The following is a 19,574-nucleotide window of genomic DNA, read 5'->3' as shown; positions in this document are numbered from 1 at the left end:
ATATTATGTTAGTATTCTTTCAAATATCCATGTTTGACTAAGGAAAACAAAATAAAAGTCATTTTGGTGCAACAGCACATGTTCTGAAACTGAGGTAAAAGCATAACTCAGGAACTGGTGAAAACGTATTATGTTGTTACTGCCTCTGCATTTAAACACATTCAGTGGAAAATATAAGAGTGCATTAATCAGCAATATGTTTATGTATTAACATTCCATTGCTCTATATATCCCATTGAACACATACAGATAGCAATGAGGATCTTTATTTGATCCTTAACTCATTCATCCCAAACACCCTACACACCCAACTCAAAAATCCAATTTGTCCTTGATGATGCATTCCGCCTTATTGAGGCACAGCCTCCAGAAGATGCCCTCAATGGCAGGGAAAGTTTTGCCTGTCAAACAGCTGACCAAGTCTGCAACCTTTTGCCACCTCTTTCAATCCTCCACATTGGAACCTCCATATCAGGTAGTGATGAACCATTCAGAATACTCTCCACCGTACATCTGTAGAAATTTGCAAGAGTTGTTTGTGACATACCAAATCTCCTCATACACCGAATGAAGCAGAGACACTGGCATACCTTCTTTGTGACACATCAGCATGTTGGGCACAGGATAGGTAATATAAGATCCTGAAGCCAAGGAACTTGAAGCTGCTCACCCTTTCTACCACAGGCGCTGCATGGTGTGTGTTCAAGCGACTTCACCTTCCACAGTCAATTCCTTAGCTTTGCTGACATTGTTATTATGCCATCACACAACCAGCCCATCTACATTATTCCTTTATGCTACTTCATCACCATCTGCAATTCTGCCAATAACAATGGCGTCATCGACAAATTTACAGATGGCATTTGAGCTGTACCTAGTCACACAGTCATAAGTTTAGAGAGTAGAGCAATGGGATAAGCACACAGCCTTGAGGTGTACTTATGTTGATTGTCAGTGAAGAAGAGATGTCGATCCACCTTAATTGTGGCCTTCCAATAAGGTAGTTGAGGATCTAACTGCAGAGAGAGATAGAGGACCAGGTTTTGAAGTTGTTATTAGTACCGAGGGGATGATGGTGTTGAACACTGAGATGTAACTGATAAGCAACAGTCTGACATATGTTTTGCTGTTGACAAGGTGTTCTAAAGCCAAGTGAAGAACACTGAGATTCTGAACTGAAAAGTCATTTTCCCCTTGTCGTCCCTCATAACTCAGTTCTCTACAATGAGGTACTAATCAGGCATGAAGAATGTATTTATAGTTTTACTATATTTATAACTCAAAATGTTCTCTTATCAAGACCAGATGATAAAATTCCTAAATGTATGTTGGCTGTTTCTAGCAATTCACAATACAAAAATTTCACACATTCATGACACCGCTGAAAAATTTCTGAATATATTTCTCATCATTGTGAGCATTTTCTTAAAAAAAACCAATACAAATCATGCATGATCTTACATAATATTTCACCTTTTTCATACTTTAAATCTGTAAAGACTTATTTGCATTAAAGACTCTTAAATCAATGAGTTTTGATATTATGAAGTTTAATAGATGCACCCACATTGCACAAATAATATCAATAGTTGGAGGTTTAAAATCTGTCCAGATTGATACCAATGGCTATTTATAGTTTTCACAAGCCATTATTAGGTATCAACCGAGGCACAGGTCACAACCCCTCCGACCTCTGTGTAGGCGGGCTATCCAGACAACCCACCCTGCAAAAACTCATTTCAGGGAGGTAACACCACCACCCCTGTCCCCTACAACCCTGTATCCCCCCTCCCCGGTTGACCTCCAAGGGTGTATGTAAACAGGACTTTTGATTTCTTATGCAAAAAATGTGACTTTAAAATATGTACTTATATTATCATGGAGTCTTTTTTTTATTCTTTTACAACTTTAAGCAAGTCTACAGGGAGTTTGGCCTCATCATGTAGGAGATCAACAGAATAGCTCCTTTGCAGCAAGCCAGCTAGTTTAAATAACGTTAGCTATGCTAATGAACAAATGACACCTGTTAAACTCACCTCAACATGTCTTTTACAGTCATTTAACAGACCATGGGCAATAGAAAAGTCACTGTTGCAAACAGTGCAGCGAGCAACACTGTCATTAGTTTTGACCCCTGTTAGGCAGGGGTACACTTTACTGTATTCTGGGGTGGAGTACGTTTTATATTTTCTTTTTTTGGAACACTCTGCCATGGCGCTGCAGGACACTAAACTGAACTGATGGACAATAAAAGACAGAGAGAGGTTGACTGTAAAGCCCACCCACAGAGAAAACTGATAGCTCTACTTAGCACAAAGAGAGACCAATCAGGATTCTCTCTCATTCTCTTCCCCCCCGCTTCAAAAATCGATTTCCGGGATATTGTATATAATTTGCGGGTGTCAGGGAGCCGCTATCAATATGCAGGAGACTCCCGGAACTTCCAGGAGAGGTGGGATGTCTGGTTATCAGAACCACCCACTATGAGATACTCATGTTAGAAAGTTCAATTGGAAAAAATAATCGAAGAAAATATATCAATTCCTGACACAAAAAGATCCAAATACTGGAACACACTTTAACCAATTTATATTCAAAATAAGCAAACTTCCCGAATTGACTAACCAATTTTATAAAGGAGTACTTATTGTTACAACTTTTAACTGGCATAATGAACTTGGAACGATATATCCTTCACAGGTTACGTTACTATGTAAACTTTTATGTTGTTCAAAACCTGCTCTATATATGAAAGAGTCTGTTATAATATTTTTAATCTGTTTATTCCATCCATTCTTATCCTAAAATTTTATTTGCTCTTTCTAGAACTGCATCATCCGGCTAGACTCAGCGATTTTCACTACGTATATCTGTGACACTAAATAGCAGAGTGCAAATTGCTCCATTACAGTTCCTGCTTCAAAACTCACACTACAAATCACACAAAACTATTGGCTGAAACACTGGTTGATATTTTTTCTTTCCTGCATCAGGAATTCAAAACGACCATACCCCAAAACCAAACTGAACCTATTAATCTTGCGGACATTCCCACCTTTTTCAAACTGTCTCCATACAGCCATAATCTATGAACTCCACAAGAAATTATTATAGGCACTTAGTTAAATAATTCTGCTTTTGTTTGCTGTCCTCTGTAGAGAGAAGTGCTGCTCAGATCTCAGAAGTATTTTCAACCCCACGAAATATTCCCCATATGAAAGTATTTTCCCAGCAACAAAGGCAAAAATGCCATCAAACCAGTATGTACATAATGTATCATGGTGTCAAATAACAAACCTCTGTTGGTCTTCTATCCTACAGTTGAAATCTCTTTCAAAATACCTTATACAAACCAATGTGCAGCCAGAATTCTATTATCCTTCGTATCAAAATACAAAAAAATAAAACTTTAAATAATCCAACGCCCCACTTCACGGACTTGAGTACTATCTAAAATTGCAAATTCAGTGATTTGCTTTAATTCTTTTCCATAAATACTTAGAAATTATTTATTTCAAGTACCATGGATTCCAGTTAATTGGGCCATCAGTTAATTTGGGCACCCACTTATTTGGGACAACTCTATAAAAGAATGAAGGTAAATAAAGAAAATAGCCAGCATTCCCTTTGTTTATTTGAAACACAATGCCGCTTAATTGGGGCAGGAGAACTGTCAAACATTTCTAACTAGCGAAAGACACCTTCATTTGTATGGCAGTTAGACACTACACGGTCCTTTGGCTGAACAATTTTAAATAGCATCAGTTGCGTGTGCCTGTGTTCAAAAAGCAGTGATTTTTGTCACTGAATGTTGGTGAGAAGTAAGCAGCAAGACAATTCAAAACTGATTTGCTCACTGCAGTTTCAAGCATTCAGGATTGGAGATGCCAGAAACAGGCAAGAGTGAAAATAAACTACTTCACTTCTTTAAAAAGTTAGGATCCACGAAGAATCATCTTGAATGTTACAATGAAAATGAAGATTTGGAAAATGCAATCATCGATAGCATTGTCTGAAGGCAGTCCATTATCTATGAGATGCCTGTGCTGATTTTGTTTATTTGCAGTCAATCAAAACAATACAGCGGGTGAATTCCTCCATCAATAACTATTAGGAACAATTACACAGTTTTATAGTAATATAGAGAGTGTTCCAATTTATCTTGTTTCATTTAAATACATAATTTGTTACTCAGTTAAATGGTAGTTTGTCTTTTTTAATATACCTTCTTAACTATTTCCATGAAACTTTGGCTAACTGGGGGAAGTTGCTTAATTGGCCAAAATGTCCTGATCCTAATGTATTCCAATTAACCAGAATCCACTATCTTATGTTGTAAAATTGTACATTAACATCTGGACTTATGGTTGAGTCCTATCCAGTAATGGGATGAAAGTCTTATATTTCTGTGCTGAATCTGTGCAACTAAAGTGAAGGGAGCGAGCATGTACTTGGAGAGAACAGGGAAAAAGGTCAAGGCTAATCTGACTCTTAACTCAATTTCGTACTGTGGTTGGCTACATATCCATTTTATACCTCTGGCTAATTTATTAATCAGATTGCTGTGTCTATGATCTTCAGATTTTTTTTGTTGGTGGTATATGTTCACTGACACTGCATTGTTAACAGCTCCTCACCATTTATGGGAATAGAGGTTGGAGAGTGGTCTTCAACAAATGTTAACCTTTCAAAGAAATGTATGACTCCACCACAACCAGGTCAGTGTTACCATCAGAAATACTTGACCCTACCTACAAAATCAAACTCCTTGAAAATTATTAAATGACCGCAATACAGAAGGAGGCTATTCTGCCTGTTGAGGCTATGCTGGCACTCAACAGGGCAATCCTGTTAGTCCCATTCTCTCTCTCTTTTCCCAGCAACTTTTTCTCTCACAGACCACCACCAATCCCTCCCACCAATTTTCTGGCTACCCACCCACCTTAGGTGTAATCTATTGCAACTAATTAGCCAAATTAGTTCCTGCTCTTAATTCTCATGCTCCCTTCATACTCAGAGGTTTTAAAGGATAGCTGCCTCAATGACACCCTCATCTACTCTTCCATTAATATTGAAACCCCCACATGAAGTTGAAAAACGTGCCCAAAGATTTTCTATGCTTCCCTCCTCCTTTGCTTTTTTTCAACTATTTACACTGCCTTGTGCCGATCTTCAATGCATTTCACATCTTCATTTAATATTGGATTGCACCATTATTACTTCAGTAATTTAACTTTTCTTGCTTTGTTTTAAACTGTCAAACATAGGTGAATAATCTGATCAGTTTAAGACATAGGGGTTTTACCCTAAATTACCACACGTCACATTCATGTGTGGTATCCCAACATTTTAGAACATAGAACATTACAGCACAAGAATAGGTCCTTTGGCTCACAATGCCTGTGGCGACTAAGATATCAACTTAAACAAATCCCATCTGTGCGTATCTGACCTACATCCCTCCATTCCCTGCCTCTTCATGTGTCTGATTAAATGCATCTTAAAATGTTCTGAATGTTATCTGTAAAATTTGACTTATATTTAAAGCTCACTCATAATTACATTTAAGTTTATTCCCCTTCATATACAGGTAATGTATTCAGTGTACCACCATTTGAAGTATGGCAAAACAGCTCATAATGATCTACAAACAGAAAACAATGGAAACACCCAACAGGTCAGACATCCTGAGAAAAGTCCAGCTTTAAAATTTAAGTCCAAGCTCTGTTTCCTCTATCCACACATTTTTCCTGACCGACATGTTTTTCTTATTTCACATATCCAGTATTCACAGCCCCTTTTGTCATTTATGAAGGTTTATATTATCACATCCTTTTAGAGTCCAAGAAACATCAATTATATCACCTCCCAAGTTGATCTTCTCTCAGTGAGATCATGCACAATTGTTTATATAATTGCTCTGCATAATTTAATCAGTCATTGCCATTCATCTCTTCTTTTTTGCTCCAATAGCTCCAATATCCTTTTTGTATTATGTTGGCCAGAACACTGCATACAGTGGCATGCAAAAGTTTGGGCACCCATGGGCAAAATTTCTGTTACGGTGAATAGCTAAGCAAGTAAAAGATGACCTGATTTCCAAAAGGCATCAAGTTAGAGATGACACATTTCTTTAATATTTTAAGCAAGATTACTTTTTTTTATTTCCATCTTTTACAGTTTCAAAATAACAAAAAATGAAAAGGGCCCAAAGCCAGCTAAGAGTCTTTCAATTCTTGTTTGGGGGATTTTCACCCATTCTTCTTTGCAAAAGTAGCCTTGCTTAAAATATTAAAGAAATGTGTCATCTTTAACTCTATGACTTTTGGAGATCATCTTCTACTCACTTAACTATTCACAGTAACAGAAATTTTGATGGGGATGCCCAAACTTTTGCATGCCACTGTATATTCCTCAATGCATATGCAGTACTCATGATCAAAAAATCCTTTTACAAGTCCACGAAACTCAATTTTAAATACAAAGATTTAGAATCTTTGCATGGAAATCCATTGTTTCCAACACACAATTACAAATGTGACGACACTACAACATCCAAACACTGAGAATGAATATTCAGGTACCACTACCTATCCAAAGTTCTACAACTTTAAGGTGATCATCTGATTGATTAAATACAGCGCTGGTACTGACACCAAGAAATTTGCTGTTCACATTTTTAACAATTGTTAATTTTTCACAACTTTCCTAATTTACCAGAAAACAATGTGTAAATTATGATAAACGACAGTTGTCATGGGTTTACAGATTTCTGACACTTAATTCCAACTGGGGTGTAAAAACCACAATATATAGGATTAAATGAGGAGCGCAGGTTTAATTTTCCTATTTAAGTTCAGCACTGATGAAACTGCAGCTTACAGAGAATCTTTTTGATTTATCTGCTGGAGTTAAGACCTTTTATTCTGAAAAAAAAACTTAAAATTTCCAAGTGCTTTTCACACCTCTGCAACACTCCAAAATAGTTTGATACGAAGTACTTCAGCACTGTAATCACGTTAATAAAGCCAAAAACATGGCCTCAAATTTGCTCATAGCAAAGTCTCAAACAGCAATTTGACTGTAACCAGCTTTTTTTTAAAGATACAAATGGATTCAGATATGAAACCCGGTACAACTATACAATGAAGACGGCTATACTGCTGTTTTTAAAATTATGCCACAATAATTACCTTGGAGAACAGACAGGTCTTGACTTAATAAGTACCTTAAAGATGATACTTCCAACTGTACAAAATTCTTTCAGAACTTCAGAGTGTTAACCATTACTTTTGTCCATAGGTCTTGAATGAGACTTGAACACTAAACTTTTTGAGTCACAGGTGAGAATGCTACCCATTAGGCTGTGCCTGAAACTCTTATTATATTACTGTGAAAATCAGAAATTTCAATTACAATTCAGCAACTGGGTGTGAAATATTGTAAAGTAATGGCAGTTGTTCTTTGAAACCAGAAAATCGTATTAAAAACAACCAGTGACTGATTTTTGTTAAATATTGATTAGATAGAAAACTCTGAAAGGAGGGTCAATTTCATTCCCTCTCCTGGAATAAAATACAAGTTACAAATGTCTTTTTCATAGACAAATTTATGCTTGCATAAACATTGTCTAAAATTTTCTCACTGAAATATTTATAGGTTGCCCCTCATGCCACGAGTCCTGATGTCAGTATAACTTCAACAAAAGTCCCTATTCCAGGATCCCCACACAGCCTCTTGCTTTCCGAGAAAAGGAAATGAGCTCAAACCTACTGCAGGCAGTAATGATTTTCACTTGTCTACTCATACGCTTTCGAGACTTGAATTGCCCACAAACAGGTACCTCAAATCACTGGAGCTGAACCACAAACAATGCTTCCCCAAAAACTGGCAAGTTAGACAAATCAACATCAGTATTCTCCCCCACCCCACAGCTATCATCTTTAGCATCAAGGCTTTATTTCACTAAGCCAGCAGTGGGGGGGGGGGGGGGCACATCATTTACATGCCCTACACCAGATTTTTTCTTAAACACTCTGCTCCAAATTGTCATGGCAAGAGATTACTTGATGTGTCGAGGAAAATATTCTCAACTGCTCTCTCACTTAACTGGGTGATACTCACAACAGGCCTAGAAAAATTAATAATTTCTTTACTAAAACTCACTGGTTGAATTGAGGGAAAGTTAATTACAGCAGTATTGGGCAGGAACTAGGGAGAGTAAGTTGGGAACAGCAGTTGTTGGGCAAGTCCACATCTGAAGTGGAAGTCATTTAAAGAAGGCCTGTGAGAAAGAAAGACAAGGATGGGTAGATTCATGAATTTTGGATAACAAGACAGGTTGCAAATTTAGTCAAAAAGGAGGCTGAATTTGGACAGGCCCTTGAAGGAATATAAAGGAAGGAAGAAATAACGTAAACAAGGAATCAGGAGGATAAAACAGATCTATGAATATCTTATGGCGAATAGAATTAAAGTAAAGCCTAAGACATTTGAAACATACATTAAAAACAAAAGGGTAGGATCATTTAAGTACAAAAGTAGGGAATGTATGTCTTGAGCCAGAGCAAATGGCAATTGCATCACTATTTGCCAAGGAGAAGGACATGAAGGACATAGTGAAGATGGCATGCAAACATTCTCTGGCACATTCTTAACAAGGAGGGGCTCTTGAAAAGTATTAAGGTGCACAAGTCCTAGAACCTGATCCAACCCAGATTAGAGAGAGAGGCAACCAAGATTGCTGGGGTTAATAGATATTTGCATTCTCTTTAGTCACAGGTGAAGCCCCAGAAGCTGGAGAACAGCCAATGCTGTTCCTCTGCTGAAGAAAAACACTAAGAGACAAACCAGGAAATTACAGGGTGGGACATTTACTAGAGAGTGGCTGGGTGAGATGTTACTAGAGAAAATTCTTAGATATTGGATCTAATTGCATTTGGAAAATCTGGGTCTCATTAGAGATAGTCAGCATAGCTTTTTGCGGAGTTGAGGCTTTTAACGTGTTGAAGATACTGATGAGGGTAGGGCACTGGATGTGTACATGAACTTCCGTAAAGTTTCGACAAGGTCCCTTACTCTATACTGATGTGGAAGATAGGACATAGGATCCATGGAGACTTGGTAGATTAGATTCAAAAATGGCTTAACCATAGAAGACAGAGGGTAGAAGGAGTATTATTCTGACTGGAGATCTATGACCAGTGGTGATCAGTGCTGAGGACCAGTGTGACAAAAATGTAGGTGGACCTGTAAGTCTGCAGCTCTCTGAAAGTGGCAACACAAGCAGAAAAGGCTGGTAAAGAAAGCTCATGGTATACGTTTTTTTGTTGGTCAAGGCGTTGAGTTTAAAAGTCAGAATGTCATGATGCAATCTTATAAAACTTTGGTTAAGATACATCTGGAGTACCGTGTACAGCTCTGATCACTGCTTTACAGGAAGAATGTGGAAGTTTACAGGACGGTTCCAAAAAAGTTCACCAGGACGCAGCCTGGATTGGAGAGTATTAGCTATAAGGGAAGGTTGGAAAAACTTGGATTGTTTTCTCTGGAACACTGGAGGGTCAAAGACAACTTGGTGTGAGTGTACAAAATTATGAGAGGCATAGATAGTGTAGATAAGAGTTTCCCCCACCCCCCAAAGGCAGAAATATCAAATAATTGAGGACATATCTGTAAGGTGAGGATGGAAAGTTTAAAGGAGATGAACAGGGCAGGTTTTGATTTAAACAAGGGGAATGCACAAGGGAAAGTGATGGAATCAGATACAATCGCAATGTTTATCAGGCATTTAGAGAGGCACACGAGCACACAGAGAATGGAGGGCTATAGGTTCTGTGCAGACAAATGGGATGAGTTTGTACTGGCTTCACAGTTGGCAGACACTGTAGACGGAAGGATCTATTTCTATGTTGTATTGTTCTATGTTCTATATAAACTACCTGTAAGAATCTTATGATGCATTTTCTACTGCCTTTGTCAGCACACAAGTATAAGAATACTAAATCAATTTCAAAACAGAAAATCCCCAAATGTATGGAAAATGGATTTCTCTATTCAAAGGGTTTACATAAGGGACACTTTCCTGAAATCATGTGACTGGTCTAATATATGAATAGATGTTCAAGCTTCCAGGGGCAAACAGCTCACCCCTACCATAGTATGTAATTATAATGGCACACTTGACACACATTTGCAAAATTAATGGAAACAGAAATGTAACATAAAGGGGCCATAAATGAAGAGTAATTACTCTCAATTACATACAGTACTCAATGACTAAGTAACTTTTTCAATATCATTTTGATGTTTTCAACTCATTGACACAAAGGTGACATAGTTTTAAAACAGATCTATTTAGCAGATCAGTGTTCAACATCATTTGATAAATTAGATATTGAAAAACTGCTTCCAGTGAGGGTTCGTAAAAGATAAATTACTGCTATTACACAAAAAAATGACAGTAGAACTTTCTTTTGCTCACACACTGAAGTTTTGCATCTGGATTAATTTGGATGCATGAACTTTAAAACTGGTGGAAACAAATGCACTGCACATCTGTGAGAAAATACTGAATGGATTGTTGTTCTTTGTAGGGACAGCCAAATAGTCTGCTCATGAAGTCTCATTTCATGATGTAAGATGAACACCTCTGTCTGTAGGTGCTCCCCATGGATGCGTGTGGGGTGGGGAGGGGGGGGGGGGTTATGTCCCTGTAAAACACACCATATCATGATTTTTCAGAACATGGAACCACACTATTTACGTGTGGGTCATGAGGAAAAAACTATGCTGATTTAATAAAATGTTTCATATAAATTCTGTGAGACCATGAAAGCAAATTGTATTCTCCATCTCTAATTTTTAAGCAGTGATTTGTAAATTTGATAAGGACAAATTTCCGTCAACCTTAGTTTAGGGGTCACCTGCATTCTTTATTAAGTAATAAAATGACTTCTTTTATATTTTACCTAATAAAGGATCTCACATTCTTCAGAGTAACTTTAAACAGTACACTCAACAACATGAAAAGCATTATTATGAATCACTTACAGGCAAACTTGATGGTCTGTCTTGCTGTAACAAATTCAAATCTTCATGGTTGGGCTTGCTAGATGTCAATGGTGGTGCAGTGCGAGTTCCATAGCCTTCCTGAGTTATATCCTGTGAAAACAAAATTCATTTATAAATCTCTATATCTCTATGAATCTGTAGCATGCCAAGTTATCACGGCAAAGGACTAGCAATGTGATGAGATAACCAGCAGAGGGAAACAATTCAATTCTGGAAGGTCATAAAAACAGACAAGTGATTATCTTAAACTGCTAGACAACTTTTCCCTGGCACAATAACCTCCCACACTGCACAGCACAGCAGGTTGCAAGGGATTAAGAAGGATGTTTAAACCAACAAATGTCTGAAGCTTTCTTTGAAAGTTCCTCACTCCACTACATCAGGAACCAAAGTTAGACAGCTTTACAATGGACAAACAAAATGAGCAAGCAATGACTTTGCATCTCATTTGTCTTTTTCTCCCCCTGTTGCGACTGACATTTACACATGAGACTGGAAAACAGAACAATGTACACACATAAAAGTAACAAAGTAAATATGGTAATGCAAAACATTTCCCTCCTTACGTCCCCAATTCAAAGGTGTTTATATGACCCCAGAACATACTTCAAAAATAAATCATTGTGGTTTCAAAGTTATGTGGGGAAAGACAAATATCAAATGTAAAGTGATCCAATTTACAAACCTTCTGTTTTAAAATTGTGTTTTCTCAGTTATGGTAAAATAAAACTACAGGTATTTTTGCTACAGCAAAAATTTCACATCTCGTTCAGGCATCAACCTACTTCCTAAGTGTTGTTTGTACTGGTGCTGTCCTGCAAATGGAATCTGTTGTCTCACTCGTCAACATAAAAAAAAATTTAAAGTTCCAGCTAATGACAGCAGATGTAATTATGGCTTCATCTAATTAAATTTCGGTGTAAGATTAAACAAAGGAAAGACAGAAGAGAACAAGTTAAATTGTTATCAAAATGAACAAGAAATAAAAAGAAAATGTTCAATAAATAGAAACAGGAAAAAGCAGGCAGTAATATCTAAGAACTTATAATATGCATCAATAAGACAGTAAAGATTTAAATAGACTCTAAATGTGCATTAAATGGAGACCTGATACAGCTAAATACCAACTTGAACTTCACATATTGAGATTAAGTTTGTGTAAATTGTTCAAAAAGTTATTTCTTGAAATTCAAGCAGAGACCCAGTGTCAATCCTAAATGCACTGTAAAGGAGTTAGTTAGATGGCCCCTTCTTTTAGTACTTCATCCAGCAGATACTTGCAATTCGCTTGCCTCTCTGCAGTGCCATAAATTGTTTCCACCTCAGATTCAGTATTCAAGTCATTATTAATGTCCCATACTGATCATGACTTACAATGAATATTTAGACCCGCACAAAGGCTCTCACTAAAAGCAGGGTGGTGCCTATATAAAACTCAAAAATTGTACAATTTGGATATGGCCATGAACCCATTATCCCAGAATCATTGTTGAGTTTGCTATCACTGATTCACAGCTAATTCTCAGATTAATGTACAAATATCTGTTATAGAATAGGAGCAATAAGAGAAATAAATCATAATAAGCAAACAAGACCATACAATTGCACAATTATGTATTGAATTTTTGAAGACTAGGCATTCTGAATGCTATTTGAATTATAGCCATACTGCAAGCCTTCCACACTATTCACTCATCCAAGTCCTGAATCCCGATGAAGGTCTCATGCCGAAATGTCAACTGTCTTCCCCTTCATAAACGTTGCCTGACCTGCTTGCTCAGTTACTCCGGCATTATGTGTACGTTAATCAGTCAAGAATTCTACATTCGATACTGATATAAAAAGGACACTGGACACTGAAATAAAAGCAAAAAATGCAGGAAATACTTGGATGACCAGGCAGATGTCAGTGGAGAGAAACAATATTTTGTGTCAATGATCTTGATTCATAAAATACAGAATGACTTGCTCATTATTTCCAACATTCTCTGTTTTTTCTTTATCCTTTGATTGAATGGGCATAGTACAGATAGAAAGCCTTAATCTCATTCACTCATTTTGCAATTTAATCTACCATTCAGCAATTTTTTCAAAATTGCAGCACCTCACATTTATCTCTTGTCAAATTAATTTTCAATTATGCCCAATCTGCAATGTATGTATTTTGCCAGACAAACCATACTCTTTTGATTTTATTCCATGAATTTTAAGATTATGCTTCCCATATCAAAGCCAATTTTGTAAAGGGTGACAAGTTAGTAGCCCCAGTACTTTTTGTCACACTTGCAACAATACTGGTATCCCACACAGGGCTGACTCATTGTAGCTCTCCATTCTCCAATCCAAACATTCACAGATACAAAGCTCGTCCCCACCCCAAACTTTTAAAAAAGACATACACTTAGTCTGAGTACTGGGAATTTGGTGTGAACTGCTGCTCTCTACTAACATTCACTTTTCAATGAATCACACTGGATCTCTTGAGAGAACTGGTGTTGGAAAGGCTACTGCTCAGCACTGCAATGTTTGGTTCAGTAATGGTCAATGTAGACTGTCGCTGGGAACAAGCAGCAGTTGCCCAATGCAGAATCAGAAAGACATACAAATCTGCCCATGCAGACCAAGGTGTTTTCCTGTGCTAGTCCCACTTACTTGTAATAGCCCCATATCCCTCTGAACCTTTCTTATTCCTGAACCTGTACAAATGTGTTAACAGACTGCTGGACTACCTAACCGCTGCACACAAGCAAATGATTCAGACCATTATGTTTTTTTTCCCACACTGAGGTTCAGTCGTCATTTTTAGTTCAGCAATTACTTGTCATCCTTATCCAACTTGTGTTAGTTTTCATCTTGAAATCTCATGCTCTGCATAGCTTATAAGCTTCCTTGAAAAATACTGAGGTCTAACAACCATTTAGTGGGGCAGCTTCATATAACTGGCCACAGAGGCCACTATTTGAAAACAGTTGAAATTCGTTTGACTAATTTCAAGTACCGTAGATTCCGGATTATAAGCCGCTACTTTTTTCCCACGCTTTGAACAGCTTTGAACACTGCGGCCTTTACTACGGTGTGGCTAATGCATGGTTTTTTTTTCATGCCGCCAAAAACATTTTGCCTCGTAACAGTAGACCAATAAAATTGATGAGTAGTTCACAGAGGTCCAATGAAATTGTACGATAAATCAAGCGCACTTTCACAATTAAATTATTGTAAATCAGTCATTTGTACTCACCCTCATCAACATGGAAAACACTCGAAGAAAAGCATTGTGCTGCCTTTATGGCAGTTATTTAGTTTATAATATTTTCGCTTAGTAATTCATTTGTTAGTATTTTCTAGTTAAAGTTAGAAGTGTTTTAAGTATATTTGTTTTCTGTACTACATCCCGGGATGCTATGATGTCACATCCGGTTTCGCCGCGTCTTGTGGGGAAAATACTGGTTTGCGATAAACGGAAAGGTGGGGGCGAGCGCATTAGACCCGCGCGAGAACGCTGCTTTTAAGTTAAAGGCGATCAATAACTTTTCCTGGTAGGCTGCAGTATATATTTTTTTACCAGTCGTTAGGAGATATTGGAATGTTGTTCGTGCACTGTTCAGTAAAAAAGTATACGCAACGTAATTTGTGTGTTACCGATACGTATGTATATTTAAAAGTAGCCGTGTTACAGGCACGGTTCGAAAAAAAGCATTTGCAATATGTATTTGTTTATGTTACCATACGGATTTAATTAAAAGTTAAAAAATCCTCACGTGTAATATCTTTCTGTGTAAATATCTCATATTACAACGTGGGACAGCTGCGGCTTAAAATCCGGTGCGGCTTGTACAAGTACAAAATTGATTTTCTTTCTAAAATTAGAGCCTGCAGCTTTTAATCAGGTGCGCTCTGTAGTACGGAATCTACGGTAATAAATGTAATTAATTAGAACATAAACAGTAAAATAGTTTCAGTTCGAAAATAAAATTTAGTAAAGTTTTCCTTTTGGATGGAGGTCAGTAACTCATTCAAATGAAAAGAGTTGTGCACAACAGGCCGGCTATGGCTTAAATAAAACTGAGGAGCCAGAGACAAAGTGTACACAATCTTCAAAATGACCCAGGACTCAATGGCAATGTGTCAGCATCAGGCCTTCAGCATACATCACTCTTTCATGCAGAGTACAATCACAGGAATCTGGATAATCTATGCAATGCTGGTCATCAGCACTTTACTACACATCAACCAGTCAGAAGTCAGTGCAGCCAAACCCAATATTCCTGTTACTTTAGTGTCATTATCATCCAAGGGTTCACACTATCGAAAGGACAGGCAGGTAGGCAGAGGAAGTGGGGTGACTCATTGGTAAAAAAATGAAATCAAATCTTTGGAAAGAGGTGACATAGGATCAGAAGATGTAGAATCCTTGTGGGTAGGGCTGAGAAAACGCACGGGTAAAAAGACCCTGATAGGAGTTCTATACAGGCCTCCAAACAGTAGCCAGAATACAAAATACATTTAAAAAGGGTAATGTCGCGATAATCAAGGGGAATTTCAATATGCAGGTAGATTGGGAAAATCTAGTTGGTGCTGCATCCCATGAGAGGAAATTTGTAGAGTGCCTACCAGATGGCTTTTAGAGTACGGTAGTTTGTGGCTGAGCCCAAGAAGAGAAAGGCATTTCTGGATTGGGTATTATGTAATGACCCAGATTTGATTAGGAAGCTTAAAGGTAAACAAACCCTAGAATTCACCCTGCAATTTGAGAGTGAGAGAGCGGGAGAGAAGATATAATGCAGGGAAGTGCGTGGTCATGTACTTTGGCAGAAGGAATAAAAGTGTGGACTATTTGCTATAATGGGGAGAAAATTCAAAAATGAGAGATGCAGAAGAATCCTCCTGCAAGATTCCCTCAAGGTTAACTTACAGGTTGGGTTGGTAGTGAGGGAGCCAAATGCAATATTAGCATTCATTTCAAGAGGACTAGAATACAAAAGCAAGATGTAATGCTGAGGTTAATAAGGCACTGGTCAGACTGCTCTTCGAATATTGAAAGCAGTTTTGGGTCCCCTTTCCAAGAAAAGATGCGCTGGCAGGGATGAATGGTTTAACATATGAGGAGTGTTTGATAGCTCTGGGCCTATCTCACTGGAATTCAGAAGAATGAGTGGGAATCTCACTGCAACCTATTAAATATTGAAAGGTGTGGATAAAATGGATATGGAGGGGATGTTTCCTACAGTGGAGCCTAGGACCAGAGGGCATAGCCTCAGAATTGAAGGACGTCCATTCAGAATACAGGTGAAGAAAAATTTCTTTAGCCACAGGGTGGTGAATCTGTGGAATTCACTGCCACAAACAGCTGTGTAGGGCAAGTCATTGGCTATATTTAAGCCAGAGGTTGATAGGTACTTGATTAATAGGGTGTCAAAGATTAAGGGAAGAAGGCAGGAGAACGTAGTTGAGAGGGATAATAAATTATCCATGATCGAATGGCGGAGACTCGATGGGCCTAATAGTCCAATTCTGATCCTACATCTTATGCATCCTGAACTCATAATACAGATAATTAAGACCTCTCCATCCTAATTTTTCTTTTGTATTTTATGCACAGGAACAGAGAATGTGGCAATGTGTACAAAGTAGTTACTTCTCCAGTATTATGACATTCTATTAACTTCCAACAAAGTAAGCTGGGGGGGGGGGGGTGGAATCACAATGAAGGATGTGGGGATGGGGGGGTGGTCAGAAGATGTGGCTAGACATATAAGCATATAACAAGGTTATCACAAAATTGAAGACAAGAGTTTGAGCTCCTTGTACTGGTTCAAAGTGAGGTTAATCATAGTTTTAAGGAGAATCTGTCAATAAATTAATAGCTTCTATTTACACTCCAAAATAATTCCTATAAACTCACTTCATTGCACAAGCACAGCCATTCCAACCTTAATTGTCTGGTGCTGTACATGAACTATGCTGTACACACATGTTCGGAGGCTGAATCAGTGAAGTTCAAGAGGATGGGCTTTACCTTCAAACAAAATAGTTCCACCTTAGGCTGCCTCTTACACAACAATGGATGTTTCTATGTCCTTCTCGTAAAAGAGCAACATCCCCACTGACTCCTGGGATATCTAGCCCCTTCCTGATCCTAGTAAAGAGATGGCACTGAGAACACTGGGAGTGTAAACAGGGGGAAAAGCACACAACCTCCCAAGTGTTATACAGCAAGGAAGCAGGTCCTTCAGAATAACCAAGCTGCCCAAATGATTTGCCTGTCCTTGGCCCCTGTACTTCTAAACGCCTTCTATCCATGCCGTAACTAAATACCCCTCTGGAAGTTTATTCCATTTCTGCACTTCCATAAGCAAGAAATTTGTCCCTTAAATCTTTCCCTCTCACTTTGAACCTCTGCCCTCTGGTTATGGACTCCCCTCACCTGCGGAAAAGACTGGATGTTCATCTTATCTATGCCCCTCATGATTTTATAAATCTCTGTAATGTCAAAGTCCCTCAACCTGTTAAGTTCTTGGGATAAGAAGTCCAAGACAATCCAGCCTTTACTCCTGGTACATCCTTATCTTTCCTTCACCATTTCCAGCAAAAATGTGGACTTCACAACATCTTGGACAAGTGTAACATTACATCCCAACTCCTGTACTCCGTATCTCATCCTCACCGCAGAAATCCACACCAGGCTTACTTCCCTCACAGGAAAATAACCACTCACAGGAGACCTTGCCCACGCCCAGGATTATGGCTGCACAGGTGGAAGGTCAACTGAGGAAGATCTGTACCAGCAAGGCGGCTGGACCGGATGGAGTTTCCCCACGATTACTGAGGGCCTGTGCGACTGAGCTGGGAGAACCACTACAGCGCATCTTCAACATGAGCCTGGAGCAGAGAAGAGTACCCAGACAGTGGAAAACATCCTGTATTGTCCCGGTACCGAAGAAACCACAACCAAAGGAGTTGAATGACTTCAGACCTGTTGCCTTGACGTCGCACGTGATGAAGACCATGGAGCGGCTGATAATACAGTATCTGAGGCCACAAACCAGGCACGCCCAGGATCCTCTTCAGTTTGCGTATAAGGAGAAGGTGGGAGTGGAGAATGCTATCACGTATTTGCTGCGCAAATCACTCTCTCACCTAGATGGGGTCAGTTGTGCTGTGAGGATTACATTCCTTGACTTCTCTAGTGCCTTTAACACCATCCAGCCCAAGATCTTAAGGCACAAACTAACGGAGATGGGAGTAGACTCTCACATGGTGGATTGGATAGTGGACTACTTGACAGATAGACCTCAGTATGTGCGGTTGGGAGACTGTAGGTCTGACACGGTGGTCAGCAGCACAGGGGCGCCGCAGGGAACCGTACTCTCTCCGGTCCTGTTCACCCTGTACACATCAGACTTCCAATATAACTAGGAGTCCTGCCATGTGCAGAAGTTCGCTGATGACACGGCCATAGTGGGGTGTGTCAGGAATGGACAGGAGGAGTATAGGAAACTGATACAGGACTTTGTGATATGGTGCAACTCAAACTACCTGCGTCTCAATATCACCAAGACCAAGGAGATGGTGGTGGACTTTAGGAGATCTAGGCCTCATATGGAGCCAGTGATCATTAATGGAGAATGTGTGGAGCAGGTTAAGACCTACAAGTATCTGGGAGTACAGTTAGACGAGAAGCTAGACTGGACTGCCAACACAGATGCCTTGTGCAGGAAGGCACAGAGTCGACTGTACTTCCTAAGAAGGATGGCGTCATTCAATGTCTGTAGTGAGATGCTGAAGATGTTCTATAGGTCAGTTGTGGAGAGCGCCCTCTTCTTTGTGGTGGCGTGTTGGGGAGGAAGCATTAAGAAGAGGGACGCCTCACGTCTTAATAAGCTGGTAAGGAAGGCGGGCTCTGTCGTGGGCAAAGTACTGGAGAGTTTAACATCGGTAGCTGAGCGAAGGGCGCTGAGTAGGCTACGGTCAATTATGGATAACTCTGAACATCCTCTACATAGCACCATCCAGAGACAGAGAAGCAGTTTCAGCGACAGGTTACTATCGATGCAATGCTCCTCAGACAGGATGAAGAGGTCAATACTCCCCAATGCCATTAGGCTTTACAATTCTACCGCCAGGACTTAAGAACTTTTTAAAAGCTATTATTAATGCTTTTTGAGATAGTGATTTAGATGCATATCATATTTTTTACTGAGTTAAGTATTGTATGTAATTAGTTTTGCTACAACAAGTGTATGGGACATTGGAAAAAAGTTGAATTTCCCCATGGGGATGAATAAAGTATCTATCTATCTATCTATCTATCCTCACCAATGAAAGTATGCCAAATGCCTTCTTTACCACCGTATCTGTGTTACCACATTCAAGGAACTACGTATCTATAACCCAGGACTGTCTGATTTACAACATTCCTCAGGACTCTACCATTTTCAAGTCCTGACCTGAATTATCTTCCAAAACACCTCATTTTTATGTGATTTAAAATCCACTCTTAT

At 38.9% G+C, this 19,574-nt stretch overlaps 1 protein-coding gene across 6 annotated transcripts in view; it reads right to left on the bottom strand.

Moving 5' to 3' along the window:
- arid1b (AT-rich interactive domain 1B) overlaps nt 1-19,574 on the bottom strand; it is a 417,666-nt gene that overhangs the window by 245,247 nt on the left and 152,845 nt on the right. For all 6 annotated transcript variants that reach the window (XM_073051134.1, XM_073051137.1, XM_073051136.1 and 3 more), the window contains exon 4: nt 11,053-11,163. In XM_073051134.1, coding sequence (XP_072907235.1) covers nt 11,053-11,163 — 111 coding nt within the window. The remainder of the gene's footprint in view (nt 1-11,052; nt 11,164-19,574) is intronic.

The sequence above is a fragment of the Hemitrygon akajei genome, chromosome 7, assembly GCF_048418815.1.
Source record: "Hemitrygon akajei chromosome 7, sHemAka1.3, whole genome shotgun sequence".
NCBI lineage: Eukaryota > Metazoa > Chordata > Chondrichthyes > Myliobatiformes > Dasyatidae > Hemitrygon > Hemitrygon akajei.
This window is presented reverse-complemented; position numbering and strand designations above follow the sequence as displayed.